Source organism: Oncorhynchus masou, chromosome 1 (assembly GCF_036934945.1).
Source record: "Oncorhynchus masou masou isolate Uvic2021 chromosome 1, UVic_Omas_1.1, whole genome shotgun sequence".
Lineage (NCBI taxonomy): Eukaryota > Metazoa > Chordata > Actinopteri > Salmoniformes > Salmonidae > Oncorhynchus > Oncorhynchus masou.
The window spans coordinates 1,376,348-1,395,817 of NC_088212.1; the positions used below are offsets into that span (position 1 = coordinate 1,376,348).

At 44.8% G+C, this 19,470-nt stretch overlaps 1 protein-coding gene across 5 annotated transcripts in view; it reads right to left on the bottom strand.

Moving 5' to 3' along the window:
* slc4a4a (solute carrier family 4 member 4a) overlaps positions 1 to 19,470 on the bottom strand; it is a 423,147-nt gene that overhangs the window by 169,757 nt on the left and 233,920 nt on the right. For all 5 annotated transcript variants that reach the window (XM_064927355.1, XM_064927285.1, XM_064927513.1 and 2 more), the window contains 2 exons: positions 12,380 to 12,532; positions 9,809 to 9,885 (listed from right to left, as the gene is read on the bottom strand). In XM_064927355.1, coding sequence (XP_064783427.1) covers positions 9,809 to 9,885; positions 12,380 to 12,532 — 230 coding nt within the window. The remainder of the gene's footprint in view (positions 1 to 9,808; positions 9,886 to 12,379; positions 12,533 to 19,470) is intronic.

Consider the following 19,470-nt stretch of genomic DNA (forward strand, 5'->3'; position numbering starts at 1 on the left):
ACACTACACTGACAGAACATAGAACACACTACACTGACAGAACATAGAACACACTACACTGACAAAACATAGAACACACTACACTGAATGAACATAGAACACACTACACTGACAGAACATAGAACACTCTACACTGACAGAACATAGAACACTCTACACTGACAGAACATAGAACACTCTACACTGACAGAACATAGAACATCTACACTGACAGCACATCGAACCTCTATACTAACATAATGTAGAACACACTACACTGACAGAACATAGAACACTCTACACTGACAGAACATAAAACACACCACACTGAAGGAACATATAACACACTACACTTTTAATTTTATAATTTTAACTTTATTTAACCAGGCAAGTCAGTTAAGAACAAATTCTTATTTTCAATGACGGCCTGGGAACAGTGGGTTAACTGCCTGTTCAAGGGCAGAATGACAGATTTGTACCTTGTCAGCTCGGGGGTTTGAACTCACAACCTTTTGGTTACTAGTCCAACGCTCTAACCACTAGGCTACCCTGCCGCCCCTACACTGACAGAACATAGAACACTCTACACTGACAGAACATAGAACACACCACACTGACAGAACATAGAACACACCACACTGAAGGAACATAGAACACACTACACTGACAGAACATAGAACACTCTACACTGACAGAACATAGAACACTCTACACTGACAGAACATAGAACACTCTACACTGACAGAACATATAACACACCACACTGAAGGAACATATAACACACTACACTGACAGAACATAGAACACTCTACACTGACAGAACATAGAACACACCACACTGAAGGAACATAGAACACACCACACTGAAGGAACATAGAACACACTACACTGACAGAACCTCTATACTAATTTCACTTCCTGAACATAGAACACACTACACTGACAGAACATAGAACACACTACACTGACAGAACATAGAACACACTACACTGACAAAACATAGAACACACTACACTGACAGAACATAGAACACACTACACTGACAGAACGTAGAACACTCTACACTGACAGAACATAGAGCACACTACACTGCCAGAACATATAACACACTACAATGACAGAGCGCAGAACACTCTACACTGACAGAACATATAACACACCACACTGAAGGAACATAGAACACACTACACTGACAGAACATATTACACGCTACACTGACAGAACATATAAAACTCTACACTGACAGAACATAGAACACTCTACACTGACAGAACATAGAACACTCTACACTGACAGAACATAGAACACACTACACTGACAGAACATAGAACACTCTACACTGACAGAACATAGAACCTCTACACTGACAGCACATCGAACCTCTATACTAACATAATGTAGAACACACTACACTGACAGAACATATTACACGCTACACTGACAGAACATATAAAACTCTACACTGACAGAACATAGAACACTCTACACTGACAGAACATAGAACACACTACACTGACAGAACATATAACACAGTACAATGACAGAACAAATAACACACTACAATGACAGAACATATAATACAATACAATGACAGAACATAGATCACACTACACTGACAGAACATATAACACTCTTCACTGACAGAACATAGATCACACTACACTGACAGAACATATAACACTCTACACTGACAGAACATAGAACACTCTACACTGACAGAACATAGAACACACTACACTGACAGAACCTCTACACTTATATCACTTCCTGAACATAGAACACACTACACTGACAGAACATAGAACACTCTACACTGACAGAACATAGAACACTCTACACTGACAGAACATAGAACACACTACACTGACAGAACATAGAACACACTACACTGACAGAACCTCTACACTTATATCACTTCCTGATCATTCCAGTTGAGACATGAAGAGTAATGTCCCCTCCTGCTCCACACTGAGAAAACAGAACACTTTACAAGTGACTAAAGTCGGAAGAGGAAGTGTGGGAAAGACTGTCCTTATCAGATCGGTTGTTTACATAAATGATGTGAAACGTCCTTATCAGTTTCTCTCAGATGGAAAGAAAGCCTGTGGAATATTAGAGGAGCTTGCCTTGATTTCAGGGGGAATGACTCAACTGAACTGAGTTGAACTGAAATAGATGAATGACTGAACTGTATTGGCCTGAGACAGAATGAATGATTCAACTGAACTGAGTTGAAACGAAAAAAAATGAATGATTCAACTGAACTGATCAGGACTGAACCTGACTGTAACGGGTTTCTTTGGTGGTAGAACGAGTTGACCAAGGTGCAGCGTGGAAAGTGTTTATGATTTTAATTTAAAAAAACACTCAAACAAAATAACGCAAACGCACAGTTCTGTCAGGCAACAATAACCAGAAAACAAGATCCCACAATCTAATGGTGGGAAAAAGGGCTGCCTAAGTATGATCCCCAATCAGAGACAACAATAGACAGCTGCCTCTGATTGGGAACCACACTCGGCCAAAAACAAAGAAAAAGAAAACTTAGAATTTCCCTGAGTCACACCCTGACCGAACCAAGCATATAGTATAATAATACGGATCTCTAAGGTCAGGGTGTGACACTGACTGAATAATTTAACTGAACTGAGTTGGACTATTTCCAATTTGTAAGTCGCTCTGGATAAGAGCGTCTGCTAAATGACTTAAATGTAAATGTGTAAATGACTACATGGAACTCTCTGCCACCCCATGTAACTTAAGCTGGCAGCACAACCAGATAAAAAAAGGATAAAATAACACCTTATGGCATGACGGACTGCTAAGATACACATTTTTATATATTTTGTGTTATATTTTGCATTGTATTATGTAGTGTTATGCATTTTATTTGTGTTTTGTTTACTGTTTGGACCCCAGGAAGAGAATTGGGGATCCTAATAAGATACAAAATATTGAATACTAAACTGAGCTGAGTTAGACTTACCTACACTGACTGAACGGATTAGGACTGAAATTAACATAATAATTTTACTGAACTGAGTTGGATTGAACTAGACTGAATGACTAAAAGGAATTGAGTTGGACAGCACCTGTTACATTTGCTCCTGCCAAGCCCTCTACTTCTCATCCTATGTCTCCCTAACCTGCTGCCACTCCCCCAGTGCTCTCTCCATCTCTCTTTCTGAGTGGGTGTATGTGATTGTGTGAGTGGAAACAGGTGTGCTGGAGGCAGAGAAGCTCCCCACCAGCTGCAACCTGTTCCATAATCAAGACTAAAACAAAAGCCCTGCCACTTCCATGCTGCCAGATCGTAGCATCTGCTCAGTCAGTCTGTGTTTCAAGCTGTTTGTTCCTGCATAGAGCTTGTTGTGCCTGATTTTCCCTAGCCTGACACTGATTTTCTCTCGGCTACAGTTCCATTAGTACTGACTCTGGTCCCGGGCTCCAGTCAGTCCTTCTTCCCTGTCCTGGAGCCCCGCTCTACTGCTTCCATGGATTCTGCTCCGGACCTGCTTACCCTGCCCCTACTCCCCTTGCCTCAGCCTCAATTCCTGGTTCCCTACTACCCACCTGAGCTTCCCTTGGCCTGCACCACAGCTGTTCAATAAATACCATAGTTACCTTATCCCTGTCTCCCCGCCTGAGTCTGCACCTGGGTTCACCTGCTCAACCATGCGTAACAGCACCAGAATGAATGATTAAACTGAAACAATTTGGATTGAACCAGACTAAATTATTCAACTGAACTGATTAGGGCTGAATGATTCAACTGAACTTAGTTGGAGAGCACCAGAATGAATGACTCAACTGAACTGAATTGGAGTGAGCAAGAATGAATGACTGAACTGATTAGGGCTGAACCAGACTGAATGATTCAACTGAACTTAATTGGATTGAACCAGACCCCTGTAAGTCAATAAACTACTCAACTGAACTGAGACAGACTGAACAAAAATAAATGATTCAACTGAACAGATCAGGACTGAACCTGACTGAAAGATTCAACCGAACTGAGTTGGACCATGCACCTTGGTGGGTTAGGGAGGAGGGCCATGCACCTTGTTGAGTTAGGGTTGGAATAGGGCCACGGACCTTGTTGAGTTAGGGTTGGAAGAGGGCCATGCACCTTGTTGAGTTAGGGTTGAAGGAGGGCCATGCACCTTGTTGAGTTAGGGTTGGAATAGGGCCATGGACCTTGTTGAGTTAGGGTTGGAAGAGGGCCATGCACCTTGTTGAGTTAGGGTTGGAAGAGGGCCATGCACCTTGTTGAGTTAGGGTTGAAGGAGGGCCCATGCACCTTGTTGAGTTAGGGTTGGAATAGGGCCATGCACCTTGTTGAGTTAGGGTTGGAAGAGGGTCATGCACCTTGTTGAGTTAGGGTTGGAATAGGGCCATGCACCTTGTTGAGTTAGGGTTGGAAGAGGTCCGTGCACCGTGTTGAGTTAGGGTTGGAATAGGCCCATGCACCTTGTTGAGTGAGGGTTGGAAGAGGTCCATGCACCTTGTTGAGTTAGGGTTGGAATAGGCCCATGCACCTTGTTGAGTTAGGGTTGGAATAGGCCCATGCACCTTGTTGAGTTAGGGTTGGAATAGGCCCATGCACCTTGTTGAGTTAGGGTTGGAAGAGGGCCATGCACCTTGTTGTGTTAGGGTTGGAAGAGGGCCATGCACCTTGTTGAGTAAAGGTTGGAAGAGGCCCATGCACCTTGTTGAGTTAGGGTTGGAAGAGGGCAAGGCACCTTGTTGAGTTAGGGTTGGAAGAGGGCCATGCACCTTGTTGAGTTAGGGTTGGAATAGGGCCATGCACCTTGTTGAGTTAGGGTTGAAGGAGGGCCCATGCACCTTGTTGAGTTAGGGTTGGAATAGGGCCATGCACCTTGTTGAGTTAGGGTTGGAAGAGGTCCATGCACCTTGTTGAGTTAGGGTTGGAATAGGCCCATGCACCTTGTTGAGTTAGGGTTGGAATAGGCCCATGCACCTTGTTGAGTGAGGGTTGGAATAGGCCCATGCACCTTGTTGAGTTAGGGTTGGAATAGGCCCATGCACCTTGTTGAGTTAGGGTTGGAAGAGGTCCATGCACCTTGTTGTGTTAGGGTTGGAAGAGGGCCATGCACCTTGTTGAGTTAGGGTTGGAAGAGGCCCATGCACCTTGTTGAGTTAGGGTTGGAAGAGGGCAAGGCACCTTGTTGAGTTAGGGTTGGAAGAGGGCCATGCACCTTGTTGTGTTAGGGTTGGAATAGGGCCATGCACCTTGTTGAGTTATGGTTGGAAGAGGGCCCATGCACCTTGTTGAGTTAGGGTTGGAAGAGGGCCAAGCACCTTGTTGTGTTAGGGTTGGAAGAGGGCCATGCACCTTGTTGTGTTAGGGTTGGAAGAGGGCCATGCACCTTGTTGAGTTAGGGTTGGAGGAGGACAATGCAACTTGTTGAGTTAGCGTTGGAAGAGGGCCATGCACCTTGTTGTGTTAGGGTTGAAGGAGGGCCATGCACCTTGTTGAGTTAGGGTTGGAAGAGGTCCATGCACCTTGTTGAGTTAGGGTTGGAAGAGGTCCATGCACCTTGTTGAGTTAGGGTTGGAAGAGGTCCATGCACCTTGTTGAGTTAGGGTTTAAGGAGGACAATGCACCTTGTTGTGTTAGGGTTGGAAGAGGGCCATGCACCTTGTTGAGTTAGGTTTGGAAGAGGGCCATGCACCTTGTTGAGTTAGGGTTGGAAGAGGGCCATGCACCTTGTTGAGTTAGGGTTGGAAGAGGGCCATGCAGCTTGTTAAGTTAGGGTTGGAAGAGGGCCATGCACCTTGTTGTGTTAGGGTTGGAAGAGGGCCATGCACCTTGTTGAGTTAGGGTTGGAAGAGGGCCATGCAGCTTGTTAAGTTAGGGTTGGAAGAGGGCCATGCACCTTGTTGTGTTAGGGTTGGAAGAGGGCCATGCACCTTGTTGAGTTAGGGTTGGAAGAGGTCCATGCACCTTGTTGAGTTAGGGTTGGAGGAGGACAATGCACCTTGTTGTGTTTGGGTTGGAAGAGGGCCATGCACCTTGTTGAGTTAGGGTTGGAAGAGGGCCATGCACCTTGTTGTGTTAGGGTTGGAAGAGGGCCATGCACCTTGTTGTTTTAGGGTTGGAAAATGGCCATGCACCTTGTTGAGTTAGGGTTGGAAGAGGTCCATGCACCTTGTTGTGTTAGGGTTGGAGGATGGCCATGCACCTTGTTGAGTTATTGTTGGAATAGGGCCATGCACCTTGTTGAGTTAGGGTTGGAGGAGGACAATGCACCTTGTTGAGTTAGGGTTGGAATAGGGCCATGCACCTTGTTGTGTTAGGGTTGAAGGAGGGCCATGCACCTTGTTGAGTTAGGGTTGGAATAGGTCCATGCACCTTGTTGAGTTAGGGTTGGAAGAGGTCCATGCACCTTGTTGAGTTAGGGTTTAAGGAGGACAATGCACCTTGTTGTGTTAGGGTTGGAAGAGGGCCATGCACCTTGTTGAGTTAGGTTTGGAAGAGGGCCATGCACCTTGTTGAGTTAGGGTTGGAAGAGGGCCATGCACCTTGTTGAGTTAGGGTTGGAAGAGGGCCATGCAGCTTGTTAAGTTAGGGTTGGAAGAGGGCCATGCACCTTGTTGTGTGAGGGTTGGAAGAGGGCCATGCACCTTGTTGAGTTAGGGTTGGAAGAGGGCCATGCAGCTTGTTGAGTTAGGGTTGGAAGAGTGCCATGCACCTTGTTGTGTTAGGGTTGGAAGAGGGCCATGCACCTTGTTGAGTTAGGGTTGGAAGAGGTCCATGCACCTTGTTGAGTTAGGGTTGGAGGAGGACAATGCACCTTGTTGTGTTTGGGTTGGAAGAGGGCCATGCACCTTGTTGAGTTAGGGTTGGAAGAGGGCCATGCACCTTGTTGTGTTAGGGTTGGAAGAGGGCCATGCACCTTGTTGTTTTAGGGTTGGAAAATGGCCATGCACCTTGTTGAGTTAGGGTTGGAAGAGGTCCATGCACCTTGTTGTGTTAGGGTTGGAGGATGGCCATGCACCTTGTTGAGTTATTGTTGGAATAGGGCCATGCACCTTGTTGAGTTAGGGTTGGAGGAGGACAATGCACCTTGTTGAGTTAGGGTTGGAATAGGGCCATGCACCTTGTTGTGTTAGGGTTGAAGGAGGGCCATACACCTTGTTGAGTTAAGGTTGGAATAGGTCCATGCACCTTGTTGAGTTAGGGTTGGAAGAGGTCCATGCACCTTGTTGAGTTAGGGTTGAAGGAGGACAATGCACCTTGTTGTGTTAGGGTTGGAAGAGGGCCATGCACCTTGTTGAGTTAGGGTTGGAAGAGGGCCATGCACCTTGTTGAGTTAGGGTTGGAAGAGGGCCATGCACCTTGTTGAGTTAGGGTTGGAAGAGGGCCATGCACCTTGTTGAGTTAGGGTTGGAAGCGGGCCATGCACCTTGTTGAGTTAGGGTTGGAAGAGGGCCATGCACCTTGTTGAGTTAGGGTTGGAGGAGGACAATGCACCTTGTTGTGTTAGGGTTGGAAGAGGGCCATGCACCTTGTTGAGTTAGGTTTGGAAGAGGGCCATTCACCTTGTTGAGTTAGGGTTGGAAGAGGACCATGCACCTTGTTGTGTTAGGGTTGGAAGAGGGCCATGCAGCTTGTTGAGTTGGGGTTGGAAGAGGGCCATGCACCTTGTTGAGTTGGGGTTGGAAGAGGGCCATGCACCTTGTTGAGTTAGGGTTGGAAGAGGGCCATGCAGCTTGTTAAGTTAGGGTTGGAAGAGGGCCATGCACCTTGTTGTGTTAGGGTTGGAAGAGGGCCATGCACCTTGTTGAGTTAGGGTTGGAAGAGGACCATGCACCTTGTTGAGTTAGGGTTGGAAGATGGCCATGCACCTTGTTGTGTTAGGGTTGGAAGAGGGCCATGCACCTTGTTGTGTTAGGGTTGGAGGATGGCCATGCACCTTGTTGAGTTAAGGTTGGAATAGGGCCATGCACCTTGTTGAGTTAGGGTTGGAAGAGGGCCATGCACCTTGTTGAGTTAGGGTTGGAGGAGGACAAAGCACCTTGTTGTGTTAGGGTTGGAAGAGGGCCATGCATCTTGTTGAGTTAGGGTTGGAAGAGGGCCATGCACCTTGTTGTGTTAGGGTTGGAAGAGGGCCATGCACCTTGTTGAGTTTGGATTGGAATAGGGCCATGCACCTTGTTGAGTTAGGGTTGGAAGAGGGCCATGCACCTTGTTGAGTTAGGGTTGCAAGAGGGCCATGTACCTTGTCATGCACCTTGTTGAGTTAGGGTTGGAAGAGGGCCATGCACCTTGTTGTGTTAGGGTTGGAAGAGGGCCATGCACCTTGTTGAGTTTGGGTTGGAGGAGGACAATGCACCTTGTTGTGTTAGGGTTGGAGGATGGCCATGCACCTTGTTGAGTTAGGGTTGGAGGATGGCCATGCACCTTGTTGAGTTAGGGTTGGAAGAGGGCCATGCACCTTGTTGAGTTAGGGTTGGTAGTGGGCCATGCACCTTGTTGTGTTAGGGTTGGAAGAGGGCCATGCACCTTGTTGAGTTAGGGTTGGAGGAGGACAATGCACCTTGGTCGATTCATAATCAGCCATTAGCCAAGCACATAGTGGTTTCCCCTGTTAGCCTTCCTGGACTATAGCGAACCCTGTAGCTAACGCTGTTAGCTTTTCTATACTGTATCTAACCCCGTTAGCCTTCCTGGACTATAGCTAACCCTGTAGCTAACGCTGTTAGCTTTTCTATACTGTAGCTAACCAGGTTAGACTTGCTGGACTGTAGCTACAGTGAGCCAGTGGAAGAGTTCCAATGGCTGGTCAGATAACCCAGACCACAGTGCATAGAGCAGGCAGACAGGGATCAGCAAGACAGCAGAAATTGTACTAACATTGTGTCACTATGCTTCAGTGACACACTAAACCACTGACTATTAAATATATATTTCATATCAATAACCAGGTTTCTATCCAACCATTTTATGCGGATGAATTAAGTGAGGCATAAACCAGGCTTATGAAAACAACCAGGCTTATGAAAACAACCAGGCTTATGAAAACAACCAGGCTTATGAAAACAACCAGGCTTATGAAAACAACCAGGCTTATGAAAACAACCAGGCTTATGAAAACAACCAGGCTTATGAAAACAGGAAATGTCAGTACAATTTCAGAAATTTACACAGACAATTTGATTATTCGACATGGAAGGATCTTTTTGTGTATTTAAAATGTATAAGATGAGAAATGGCTGGGTGGATCACAAATATTGTTGTAATAACCATCTGAGTCATGATGACATGTTGTGTAGTCCTCCCACTACGACCCTGGGAAAGCATGCAGTTTATTAGGCTACAGATTAAATAAATTATGATGAACTTCACATGGTGGTGAAAGTGCACTGTGATGAGCTTGATTCTCCTTTCCAATAGAGGGTCTTAATCTGGTGACATGATGATTGATGCTTGAATGCCGTTAGACAAATACAAATATTCTCTCTCTTATCCATAATAATCCCATCATGTAGGCTAGCCTACCTGCACTATCTGCCAGCTGTTGGCTAGAGAGCACGTGCCAAGACCAACGTGGGCAAATTGGCTATTTAACACAATCGCTTTTATGACATAACCATCGGTAGAGTTGAAAATATTTTCTTTATGCAGATTTTAAAATATTCACATGAAAATATGTTGCCAATTGGATGGAAACCGTGCTGGTTTCTCCCTAGGTAACTAGGTCCAGTAACTATTGAAGTTTAAAGAGCTAACATTCTCTAAAGAACACAGTTACTGACACTTGTTTGGAACATTGAACGGAGAGGTCAACCAATGGACACTCACCTGGTCTTTCTCTGGTTTGTCGGAGATGTCGTTCATGCTGCTTGAGGCCAGGTTCCGATGTGTGGTGGCTGGACTGCCTATGAGTGAACAACAGCCTTGTAGGTTAACAACCTACTCTGCTGTTAAAGACTGGACTGAATGGAGACAGCAAAACACACAGTGTACCAGCCTACACTTCAAATTTCAGGGTGGAGATACTGCTGAAGGCAATACATCTGTGAACGTAAATCTGATGCCACTGTATTGATTCAACAGTTTGTTACCTCATTCCTCTGGATAGATAGAGGGGGACAGTCCATTTGATGCACCCAGAGGGAAATGGCATTTTCTATGTTGTCGCTGGGGAAACATACCTTCTCAAAAAGTAGGATGTGAATAACATTCAGACTTGGTGTTAATCTGTGTGGACTAAGTATACTGAAGTGTGGACTGGGTAGAATGGACTAAATTTGGATGACAACTGTCAGAATTGAATTCCAGTCATCTAAGATCTATCATGGAGGACAGATAAGCGGCTCTATTCTGGCCTAATGAGGCAGATTCCTCATGAAAGAAAATAACTTCTGTGTGATAGGATACAGTGGGGGAAAGGGGACAGCTGGTTGTTTGGCTCTATGGACCAACTGTAGCTCCAGAATTCTAATGAGAATATACTTGGCCAGTCTATGATGCGGGAGATCTACAATACAGTAGCATGACTTACTAAGCCAGTCCATGCTGGGGCTTCGTTGGGTCTGCAGCTCCTCCATTGAGGCACGGACTGTTAGACAAGGCACTGAGTTTTCAAGCGGACTACGGGCTTAAATGGCAGAACCCAACCCGCGGAAGACAGAAGTAAAGGGAGCAGGAGGGATGGAGAAAGGAAAGAAAGGAGGAGGGAGACAAATAGTGGATTAATCAAGGGCAAGTGTTAGTTAGACAGACAGATGCAGTGGAATTATACAGTGTTAGTTAGACAGAATCAAATGAGTAAGGGTATGGTTAAAAGAGAAGCAGATAGAACAGGACGTGATAGATTAACTGGTGAAGCAAAGTGAAAGATGGTTATCTGGAAAGAACACAGTTTCGGGTTGGACATACTTAGTTACATTGGATCTGTAATGTTAGACCACAATACTGACCTACCAAGCAAAAGGCAGTAACTGCTCATTTGGTCGAAAATGAGTTAGTCATTTTTGCTACATTATATAAATGCTTAATCTCATGGACAAGTATCCTGCCTCTATTTTATTGTGTTCAGGAGAACATGGGGGTGATGTTAGCAGTAACTGTATAAAGTTACTGTGAAACCAACCTGGTATTATATAGTGTATTTTTTTTAAATCCAAAGCTAGATGATACACACAAATCGATGTGAAAAATTCTACCAAATAATTAAAATGTCCTTTTCACCACTACAACAATATATCAATAAAACAGATCGATGACTTCCATGTTCCAATCATTGTCATAAATGTCAGAGCAGGTAATAAATGATTATTTACAGACCCAAGGTGACCTGGGCAACCGATCACCTTCCATGTTAAATACCATGAAATCTGTTCCAACCATATATTTATTTGATTTATCATTGATTAATATAATCAAACAAACATCTGTGTGTGATGATGAATTCAGTGTTATGATTTTACAGCAATGAAAGATGAAATGAAAAGTTCAACTCCAGAACAGCCTCAGCTTAACTAAATGAATTCTACATCTAAACTGATGTGAATGACTTAGTTCTGCTGTTCTGCAATAGAGCATCCATGTTCGATAAGGAACTATGTTTAGTACAGTTCACTTGAACTTTTTTTCCATTCCATTTCTTAAATGTGAATATTATGCAAACTTGCACATTTAAAATCTGGCCCTACATGTCCAACAACTATCTTCATTTACTCTACATAATCAACCAATCACATGTTTTCACATCTAACTAACATGTGGAATGTTTCCTAATTCCATGTATGGGTGGACCCCTCTGTCTAGGAATCTCAACTCTTCTCTTAAAGGTGATGTGTCCTAATGGAGGGGGCCGTAAAGGTTCACTGATAGAACTCTACACTGTCTGCCTGTCCACCAAACTTTTCACAAGAAATAAAAGAAACCTGTGTCGAGAACACAGACACCAAAACAAGATATTTTCCAAAATATTGATGCCTAACATTGATGGGGGAAGTTAAAAAAACATGGCAGATTAAAGGTGACACCTGTAACAGCATTATCCAGGTTGGTAAAGACACAGCACCAAACTGGCACCTGTAATAGCGTTATCCAGGTTGGTAAAGACACAGCACCAAACTGGCACCTGTAATAGCGTTATCCAGGTTGGAAAAGACACAGCACCAAACTGGCACCTGTAATAGCGTTATCCAGGTTGGTAAAGACACAACACCAAACTGGCACCTTTAATAGCTTTATCCAGGTTGGTAAAGACACAACACCAAACTGGCACCTGTAATAGCGTTATCCAGGTTGGTAAAGACACAGCACCAAACTGGCACCTGTAACAGCGTTATCCAGGTTGGTAAAGACACAACACCAAACCGGCACCTGTAATAGCGTTATCCAGGTTGGTAAAGAGCCTACTTGCACTGGAGACCGTCTTGCCGATGTCAGCTAGCGAGCGCAGGTTGGACTTCTTTGTCTGGTGTCGATGTTTCCGTAGCAACGTGTACGTCACCTTGTCCTTTAGCTCCGCCTTCAGCAGACCGCTCTCTATCTGGCTGTTTGTGATCAACTCTGTTAGAGACAGAGCGAGATGGAGGGATGGAGGAGCAGAGGAAGATAGAGAGAGATGGAGGGATGGAGGAAGAGAGGAAGATGGAGGGATGGAGGAGCAGAGGAAGATAGAGACAGAGAGAGATGGAGGGATGGAGGAGCAGAGGAAGATGGAGACAGAGAGAGATGGAGGGATGGAGGAAGAGAGGAAGATAGAGACAGAGAGAGATGGAGGGATGGAGGGATGGAGGAGCAGAGGAAGATGGATGATGGAGGAGCAGAGGAAGATGGAGCGATAGAGGAGCAGAGGAAGATAGAGACAGGGAGAGATGGAGGGATGGAGGAGCAGAGGAAGATGGAGAGAGAGATGGAGGGATGGAGGAGCAGAGGAAGATGGAGAGAGAGATGGATGGATGGAGGAGCAGAAGAAGATGGAGACAGAGAGAGAGATGGAGGGATGGAGGAGCAGAGGAAGATGGAGGGATGGAGGATCAGAGGAAGATGGAGACAGAGAGAGAGAGAGATGGAGGGATGGAGGAGCAGAGAAAGATGGAGGGATGGAGGAACAGAGGAAGATGGAGGGATGGAGGAGCAGAGGAAGATTGAGGGATGGAGGAGCAGAGGAAGATAGAGACAGATGGAGGGATGGAGGGATGGAGGGATAGAGGAGCAGAGGAAGATAGAGACAGATGGAGGGATGGAGGGATGGAGGGATAGAGGATCAGAGGAAGATAGAGACAGATGGAGGGATGGAGGGATGGAGGGATAGAGGAGCAGAGGAAGATAGAGACAGATGGAGGGATGGAGGGATGGAGGGATAGAGGAGCAGAGGAAGATAGAGACGGATGGAGGGATGGAGGGATGGAGGGATAGAGGAGCAGAGGAAGAAATCACTATAGCTGACAAGCTAGGAAAGAAGGATAACACTGTTTAGAAAGTTACCTTCAGCTGTCTGGCTTTGCTACGTTGACATATCCTAAATATATTTTTTCAACAGATGGATTTATCAGTGTTAAAAGAGAGCAGGTATGCTAATAGGACAACCTGGCTGCTGATGTCATGCTTTGTATTTATACTTCGTAACATCAACAACAATATCGACGACAATACAGTGTTCATGACATCACTGTGACTCAGGCAACTTTAATAATGAATTTGATTGAAATTTGATGTATATAGTTAGAGTAACTGTAAGGCAGCTTTAAAACTATGCCAAGACACTACCAGTATGTTGTCCAAAACGATTCACTATCAGAGAGAGAGAGAGAGAAATCTTGGTTGACCAACAGACTGGAAACAAACATAGAAAGACAACAGTCAGAAAGGACGGACAACCACCCAACACATTGAGGGTGTTCTATTCAATACCTGTAGGTGTACCACCACCCAACACATTGAGGGTGTTCTATTCAATACCTGTAGGTGTACCACCACCCAACACATTGAGGGTGTTCTATTCGATACCTGTTGTTGTACCACCATCCGACGTGTATATAGCCACATTATTATTATTTTTTTACTTAAATTTATTTTGTAAATATTTTCTCTATTAACTCTATTTTCTTAAAACTGCATTGTTGGTTAAGGGCTTGTAAGTCAGCATTTCACGGTAAGTTCTACACCTGTTGTATTCAGTGCATGTGACAAAATTTTTGGGGGGGATTTGACTTTCTTGATTAGAAATGCCTTGTCCTATCTTAAGAGAAAAATGGAAGGCCTCTTCCAAGTCCCTGGTTTGATTTGATAGATTAGAAATACCTTGTCCTATTTTAAGAACAAAATGGAAGGCCTGTTCCAAGTCCCTGGTTTGATTTGATAGATTAGAAATACCTTGTCCTATTTTAAGAACAAAATGGAAGGCCTGTTCCAAGTCCCTGGTGCTACATGAGAGTGTCTTGCCACGGAATCTCCTCACAGCTCAGTCTAAGGTATTTAAAAAAAAAGTGGGTCAGAATCCTGAACAAGGATAGCGGCCCCAGGCTCTTTCTGATTGCTACAGGCTCTAATGGCCAATCCTTCAGATAGCTGGCCTCCTAGCAGGGACCGGATCCCCTCACACAGCCCAGCACACAGCATTACTGCACATAAATCAATTAAAGTGATATATCTTCCTCTCCATCTCATCTCATCCCCTCCTCCTCCCCTCCGTCCAGAGCCAACGGGCCAATGAGATGGGAGGGAAAAGAAGGATGAGACATAGCGAAGAGAGATATGAGGTGAAGGGAAAGGAAGGGATCATCATTAAGGAGGAGATTGTAAATGGCAGTCCTCTCCCTTCCCTCCCTCCCTCCCTCCCTCCCTCCCTCCCTCCCTCCCTCCCTCCCTCCCTCCCTCCCCTCCCTCCCTCCCTCCCTCCCTCCCTCCCTTCCCTCCCTCCCTCCCTCCCTCCCTCCCTCCCTCCCTCCCTCCCTCCCTCCATCTACCCCCCTTCCTACCTTCCACCCCCTCCCCCCATCCCTCCACCCCCTCCCTCCATCCCTCTACCCCTCCCTCCATTCCTACACCCCCTCCCTCCATCCACCCCCCTCCCTCCATTCCTCTACCCCCTCCCTCCATTCCTCCACCTCCATCCCCCATCCCTCCACCCACCTCTCTCCATTCCTCTAACCCCCTCCCCCCATCCCTCCACCCCCTCCCTCCATTCCTACACCCCCCTCCCTCCATCCACCCCCTCCCTCCATTCCTCTACCCCTCCCTCCATTCCTCCACCTCCATCCCCCATCCCTCCACCCCCTCTCTCCATTCCTCTACCCCCTCCCCCCATCCCTCCACCCCCTCCCTCCATTCCACCACCCCCTCCCTCCATCCCTCCACACCCTCCCTCCTTTCCTACACACCCCTCCCTCCATCCACCCCCTCCCTCCATTACTCTACCCCCTCCCTCCATTCCTCCACCTCCATCCCCCCATCCCTCCACCCCAACCCACTCACTCCACCCCACTCCCTCCATCACCCCCTCCATTCTCCCATTGTACTTCAAACTCAACCATTAAAGTTAATTCTTTAACATGTACAGTATATTCAGGCATGTGTTTTGGGCACTTGCTCTTGTACAGTAAATGTATTGGTATTTACGCTTTACCCTTTTTTATTTTTTTATTTTTTTTATTTCACCTTTATTTAACCAGGTAGGCTAGTTGAGGACAAGTTCTCATTTGCAACTGCGACCTGGCCAAGATAAAGCTTAGCAGTGTGAACAGACAACAGAGTTACACATGGAGTAAACAATTAACAAGTCAATAACACAGTAGAAGAAAAAAGTCTATGTACATTGTGTGCAAAAGGCATGAGGTAGGCGAATAATTACAATTTTGCTAGCCAGATACCTAGGTACTTATAGATGTCCACATATTCTAGGTCGGAACCATCCAGGGTGGTGATGCTAGTCAGGTGTGCGGGTGCAGGCAGCGAACGGTTGAAAAGCATGCATTTGGTTTTACTAGCATTTAAGAGAAGTTGGAGGCCACGGAAGGAGTGTTGTATGGCATTGAAGCTTGTTTGGAGATTAGATAGCACAATGTCCAAGGACGGGCCGGAAGTATACAGAATGGTGTCGTCTGCGTGGAGGTGGATCAGGGAATCGCCCGCAGCAAGAGCAACATCATTGATATATAGAGAGAAAAGAGTCGGCCCGAGAATTGAACCATGTGGCACCCCCATAGAGACTGCCAGAGGACCGGACAGCATGCCCTCCAATTTGACACACTGAACTTTGTCTGCAAAGTAGTTGGTGAACCAGGCAAGGCAGTCATCAGAAAAACCGAGGCTACTGAGTCTGCCGATAAGAATATGGTGATTGACAGAGTCGAAAGCCTTGGCAAGGTCGATGAAGACGGCTGCACAGTACTGTCTTTTATCGATGGCGGTTATGATATCGTTTAGTACCTTGAGTGTGGCTGAGGTGCACCCGTGACCGGCTCGGAAACCAGATTGCACAGCGGAGAAGGTACGGTGGGATTTGTGATGGTCAGTGACCTGTTTGTTGACTTGGCTTTCGAAGACCTTAGATAGGCAGGGCAGGATGGATATAGGTCTGTAACAGTTTGGGTCCAGGGTGTCTCCCCCTTTGAAGAGGGGGATGACTGCGGCAGCTTTCCAATCCTTGGGGATCTCAGACGATATGAAAGAGAGGTTGAACAGGCTGGTAATAGGGGTTGCGACAATGGCGGCGGATAGTTTCAGAAATAGAGGGTCCAGATTGTCAAGCCCAGCTGATTTGTACGGGTCCAGGTTTTGCAGCTCTTTCAGAACAGCTCTTTACTCTCTAGGAAGTCTTGTAGACAACATTACTAAGCATGGTTTCAATGTAACTAGACTGACCCTGTGCTTGTGGCCTCGGGTTTAGGGTTATTCAGGGAAGAGGGGGAAGCTCTTTGCTGTGCTGCTAAACAGAAGCACTCAGCGGTGAACCTGCTCTGCTATAGTGGCCAAGCTGAAAGAACATCACTAAACTGAGCTAGATATATCACAAAGAACAGGCCCAGTGGAACCAAGTCAATGGACTGCAGCCTGAAGCATCCATGGGCATATCATTTATAGAACAGACATGGCTATTGAAACCAATTGAACAACTATCAACCTAAGCTATAATTGCTCACCACTTTCAAGTATACCTCCTTTCAGTGTTCTGTAAAGCACATGGACAGTCAAATAGTAAGTCCCTATTTGTGGTTCTCTGAAGCACAGTTGGAAGAGCATGGCTCTTGCAATGCCAGGATAGAGGGTTCAATTCCTGGGAATACCCATACGTAAGCAACATATGCACGCATGACTGTAAGTCACTTTGGATAAAAGTATCTGTTAAATTGCAAATATAATTATTCTATAGTGTATATGGAGTAGAACTGGGCTGGAGTAGAAGTCATAATGTAGTAAAGTGATAATATGGTCAGTCTTAATGTAGTAAAGGTCTGGTCAGTGTATGGTCAGTCATAATGTAGTTAGGTCTGGTCAGTCATAATGTAGTAAAAGTCTGGTCAGTCATAATGTAGTAAAAGTCTGGTCAGTCATAAATTAGTAAAGGTCTGGTAAGTGATAATATGGCCAGTCATAATGTAGTAAAGGTCTGGTCAGTATATGGTCAGTCATAATGAGGTAAAGGTCTGGTCAGTGTATGGTCAGTCATAATGTAGTAAATATCTGGTCAGTCATAATGTAGTAAAGGTCTGGACAGTGTATGGTCAGTCATAATGTAGTAAAGGTCTGGTCAGTGTATGGTCAATCATAATGTAGTAAAGGTCTGGTCAGTGATAATATGGTCAGTCATAATGTAGTAAAGGTCTGGTCAGTGATAATATGGTCAGTCATAATGTAGTAAAGGTCTGGTCAGTGTATGGTCAGTCATAATGTAGTAAAGGTCCGGTCAGTCATAATGTAGTAATGGTATGGTCAGTCATAAAGTAGTAAAGGTCTGGTCAGTGTATGGTCAGTCATAATGTAGTAAATGTCTGGTCAGTGATAATATGGTCAGTCAATGTAGTAATGGTCTGGTCAGTATATGGTCAGTCATAATATAGTAAAGGTCTGGTCAGTGTATGGTCAGTCATAATGTAGTAAAGGTCTGGTCAGTCATAATGTAGTAAAGGTCTGGTCAGTGTATGGTCAGGCATATTATAGTAAAGGTCTGGTCAGTGATAATATGGTCAGTCATAATGTAGTAAAGGTCTGGTCAGTGTATGGTCAGTCATAATGTAGTAAAGGTCTGGTCAGTGATAATATTGTCAATCATAATGTAGAAATGGTCTGGTCAGTGATAATATGCTCAGGCATAATGTAGTAAAGGTCTGGTCAGTGTGTGGTCAGTCATAATGTAGTAAAGGTCTGGTCAGTGATAATATGGTCAATCATAATGTATTAAAGGTCTGGTCAGTGTATGGTCAGTCATAATGTAGTAAAGGTCTGGTCAGTGATAATATTGTCAATCATAATGTAGAAAAGGTCTGGTCAGTGATAATATGCTCAGGCATAATGTAGTAAAGGTCTGGTCAGTGTGTGGTCAGTCATAATGTAGTAAAGGTCTGGTCAGTGATAATATGGTCAATCATAATGTATTAAAGGTCTGGTCAGTGTATGGTCAGTCATAATGTAGTAAAGGTCTGGTCAGTGATAATATTGTCAATCATAATGTAGAAAAGGTCTGGTCAGTGATAATATGCTCAGGCATAATGTAGTAAAGGTCTGGTCAGTGTGTGGTCAGTCATAATGTAGTAAAGGTCTGGTCAGTGTGTGGTCAGTCATAATGTAGTAAAGGTCTGGTCAGTGATAATATGGTCAATCATAATGTATTAAAGGTCTGGTCAGTGTATGGTCAGTCATAATGTAGTAAAGGTCTGGTCAGTGATAATATTGTCAATCATAATGTAGAAAAGGTCTGGTCAGTGATAATATGGTCAATCATAATGTAGTAAAGGTCTGGTCAGTCATAATGTAGTAAAGGTCTGGTCAGTGATAATATGGTCAGTCAAAATGTAGTAAAGGTCTGGTCAGTCATAATGTAGTAAAAGTCTGGTCAGTCATAATGTAGTAAAGGTCTGGTCAGTGAAAATATGGTCAGGCATAATGTAGTAATGGTCTGTTCAGTCATAATGTATTAAAGGTCTGGTCTATCATAATGTAGTAAATGTCTGGTCAGTCATAATACAGTAAAGGTCTGGTCAGTCATAATGTAGTAAAGGTCTGGTCAGTGATAATGTAGTAAAAGTCTGGTCAGTCATAATGTAGTAAATGTATGGTCAATCATAATGTAGTAAATGTCTGGTCAGTGAAAATATGGTCAGTCATAATGTAGTAAAGGTCTGTTCAGTCATAATGTAGTAAAGGTCTGTTCAGTCAAAATGTATTAAAGGTCTGGTCTATCATAATGTAGTAAATGTCTGGTCAGTCATAATGCAGTAAAGGTCTGGTCAGTCATAATGTAGTAAAGGTCTGTTCAGTCATAATGTATTAAAGGTCTCGTCTAT